Source organism: Priapulus caudatus, unplaced genomic scaffold (assembly GCF_000485595.1).
Source record: "Priapulus caudatus unplaced genomic scaffold, Priapulus_caudatus-5.0.1 Scaffold2367, whole genome shotgun sequence".
Lineage (NCBI taxonomy): Eukaryota > Metazoa > Priapulida > Priapulimorpha > Priapulimorphida > Priapulidae > Priapulus > Priapulus caudatus.
The window spans coordinates 9,321-11,976 of NW_014579428.1; the positions used below are offsets into that span (position 1 = coordinate 9,321).

A 2,656-nucleotide genomic window follows, 5' to 3' on the forward strand; every position below is an offset into this window, starting at 1 on the left:
AGAGAGAGAGAGAGAGAGAGAGAAAGAGAAAGAGAGAGAGAGAGAGAGAGAGAGAGAGAGAAAGAAAGAGAGAGAGAGAGAGAGGGCGAAGGAAAGAGACGGATGAATGACAATCAACATGCACCTGTAGAGAAATATTTGTCTGCTTTTAAGCAACCTACAACATATTAGAGTTTAAACGATCAATCGAAATTCTTAAATGTGTGGCCAAAAAATTACATTAGTCATTGTCAGTGAGTTCTCACACGTGCATTTATATATATCTGCAAGAAATGTATAGCAGAACTGTTTATATTTTGCGGTTGTTTCGTGGATAAGCTCTAAAGCATAGAGCGCCCTCTACCGTCACACATCGCAGTCTGTAAAACCTACTGTTATTATTATTATTATTGTTGTTGTTGTTGTTGTTGTTGTTGTTAACGCTGTTCGTCTCTGTTTCAGGTATGACGAATTTAATTCCATTTCAGGTTGCGCGCGTGCGCACGCATACGTGTGAATACACTCGCGAAATCACGCACACGTACACACACTCACACTCACTCGTACACATCTCGGTGGCAGTCTATTAACGGGGATTCTCTTTCTGCTGTCTCTCTCTCTGCAGATATTTTCTCTGCTCTCCTTAATAATAATGATTTCTGCGCCGTATAACCTTCGCGATCGCCGGCCGCCGCCGGAGACGACTAACGCCACCTGGCGGCCGCAGACGTTCGCTTGTTGTTTTTTTGCTTGTCATCGTTGTTTCGTTGTTTCGGCATGAATTGTGTAATTCGCTGTTGTTTATTTCTCCGACGCGCTCTCGCTTCGCTCCCGCTCGTTTTTTCTCTCGTGCGGGGGCGCCGCCGTCGCTGTGATTGTAATGCCGTGCGTTCTGCGTTCGTTCTTTCAGGGACGGCCCGGCCTCGACGGACAGAAAGTGAGTAGATGGCGCCAGCATCGCGCGCGCGGCCCCGCTCCTTCCGCGCGTAATTTCGCGATCTTTACAAGTGGAGTTAATCAATCTACTTAATTAATTGAGTAATTATAGCGACCGCGCATTGTCATCACGTGATAAGTGTATCTGTGCAGCTTCGATTGCACGCGTAGTTGATATTTGGGTCAACAGATGGCGCCACTGTGTACTCCAGGTGCCAAAACTGAGTCCGTCTGCTTTTGCAGGGCGACAAGGGTAATGGCGGTGAGAAGGGACACAGAGGCGAGTCGGGGCTGCCCGTAAGTATATAAAACACACACGGAGGGAAGAATGCTGAAAACGACGCCGCGACAACTAGCAAAGGAAACTGTATCATCCCCTCTCTTCGTTCGTACCGACAATATAGGTTGACGATTTGATAGATGAATTGAAAAATCGCTCGATAGATGGGGCCACGTGTTTACTCGCTGATTTCAGGGCACTGACGGCATTCCTGGCTTGATGGGAGATTCCGGTGCACAGGGCACGGCCGGAGTGAAAGGAGACCGCGGCAGGAGAGGAAAGAAGGGCGTGAAGGGCGACAAAGGAGATCAGGTGGGTGCCGAGGGGGAGGAGCATGTGCGGGAGAGAGGGAGGGAGGGAAGAGGGGAGAGCAGGAATGCGTGCGGGAGAGAGGGAGGGAGGGAAGAAGGGAGAGAGGGAGGGAGGGAAGAAGGGAGAGCAGGAGTGCGTGCGGGAGAGAGGGAGGGAGGACGTAAGTATGCATTTTACTCATTCTCCCTTATTTCCTCCCTTCTTCTCCTTTCTTTCTTTCTTTCTCATTCTTTTCGGTTTTCGTTTCTGTCCCCGGACCCTTCCCCAACCCTTCCTCCTTCTACTCCCTCTCCTCTTGTCGTTCCTCAGCTTTTTTATTCTTGTTTGTTGCTGCTTCCTCTTTTCTCCTCTCACATCATCGCTGTTCTCCTTTTGCACCTCTTCCCGACTGTCCCCCTTCTCCTCATCTTCCCGCTCCTCCCGTTAGGTGGATGAATCGAGCCATACCTCTACCGGAAATCCGGGCCTTCGGTCCGCTCCCCATGCTAATTGGCTTCGATCGGTTGCGCCGACATCATTAGAGTTGTGCTCTGAGCGGAGGCTGCGGATGGAGGATGCGGGTCTTTAATGAAGCCAGTCGGGATTCCTCGTCATTAGCATCCTTATTTTAATTATTGCATCTCTCTTTTTCTCGCCTTTCATGATCATCTTCATCCTCATCCTTATCCTCATCTTCATCCTCATCATTTTTGCATCCTCATCCTCTTCTTCCCCATCCCGCAAGCAGCATACCAGTAGCGACATCTATTGGCTAATCTGTTTTTAATTGGCACCACGCGCTATAACAGTCTCACAACTCTTTCTTCTATATAAGCTTCTGTATAAGCTGTGTAGTAGATCGTACATTTTGCCGTACATTTTGCCGCACTGAGTCCGTGTGCTGTTAATTGTTGCTGCAGGGTCCCATGGGACTGACGGGAGAGCCAGGTCGTCTCGGAATCAACGGCAGCCCAGGCTTAGGGGTAAGAGTGGTGGCGGAGAGGGAGCGAGAGCGGGGGAGAGAGAGAGCGAGAAAGAGGGAGAGAAAGCGAGAAAGAGGGAGAGAGAGAGAGCGAGAGAGACAGAGAGAGGTAGACCTTAGCGGTAAGAGTGCTGGCGGAGAGGGAGCGAGAGAGAAGGGGGGGAGAGAGCGAGAGAGACAGAGAGAGG

General features: G+C 50.1%; 1 protein-coding gene across 1 annotated transcript in view; it reads left to right on the plus strand.

Moving 5' to 3' along the window:
- The first annotated feature begins 859 nt into the window (after positions 1-859).
- The window catches only part of LOC106818602 (collagen alpha chain CG42342-like), a 14,269-nt gene continuing 12,472 nt past the window's right edge, over positions 860-2,656 (plus strand). Inside the window, exons 1-3 of the mRNA XM_014823297.1 lie at positions 860-916; positions 1,159-1,212; positions 1,391-1,507. Coding sequence (XP_014678783.1) covers positions 860-916; positions 1,159-1,212; positions 1,391-1,507 — 228 coding nt within the window. The remainder of the gene's footprint in view (positions 917-1,158; positions 1,213-1,390; positions 1,508-2,656) is intronic.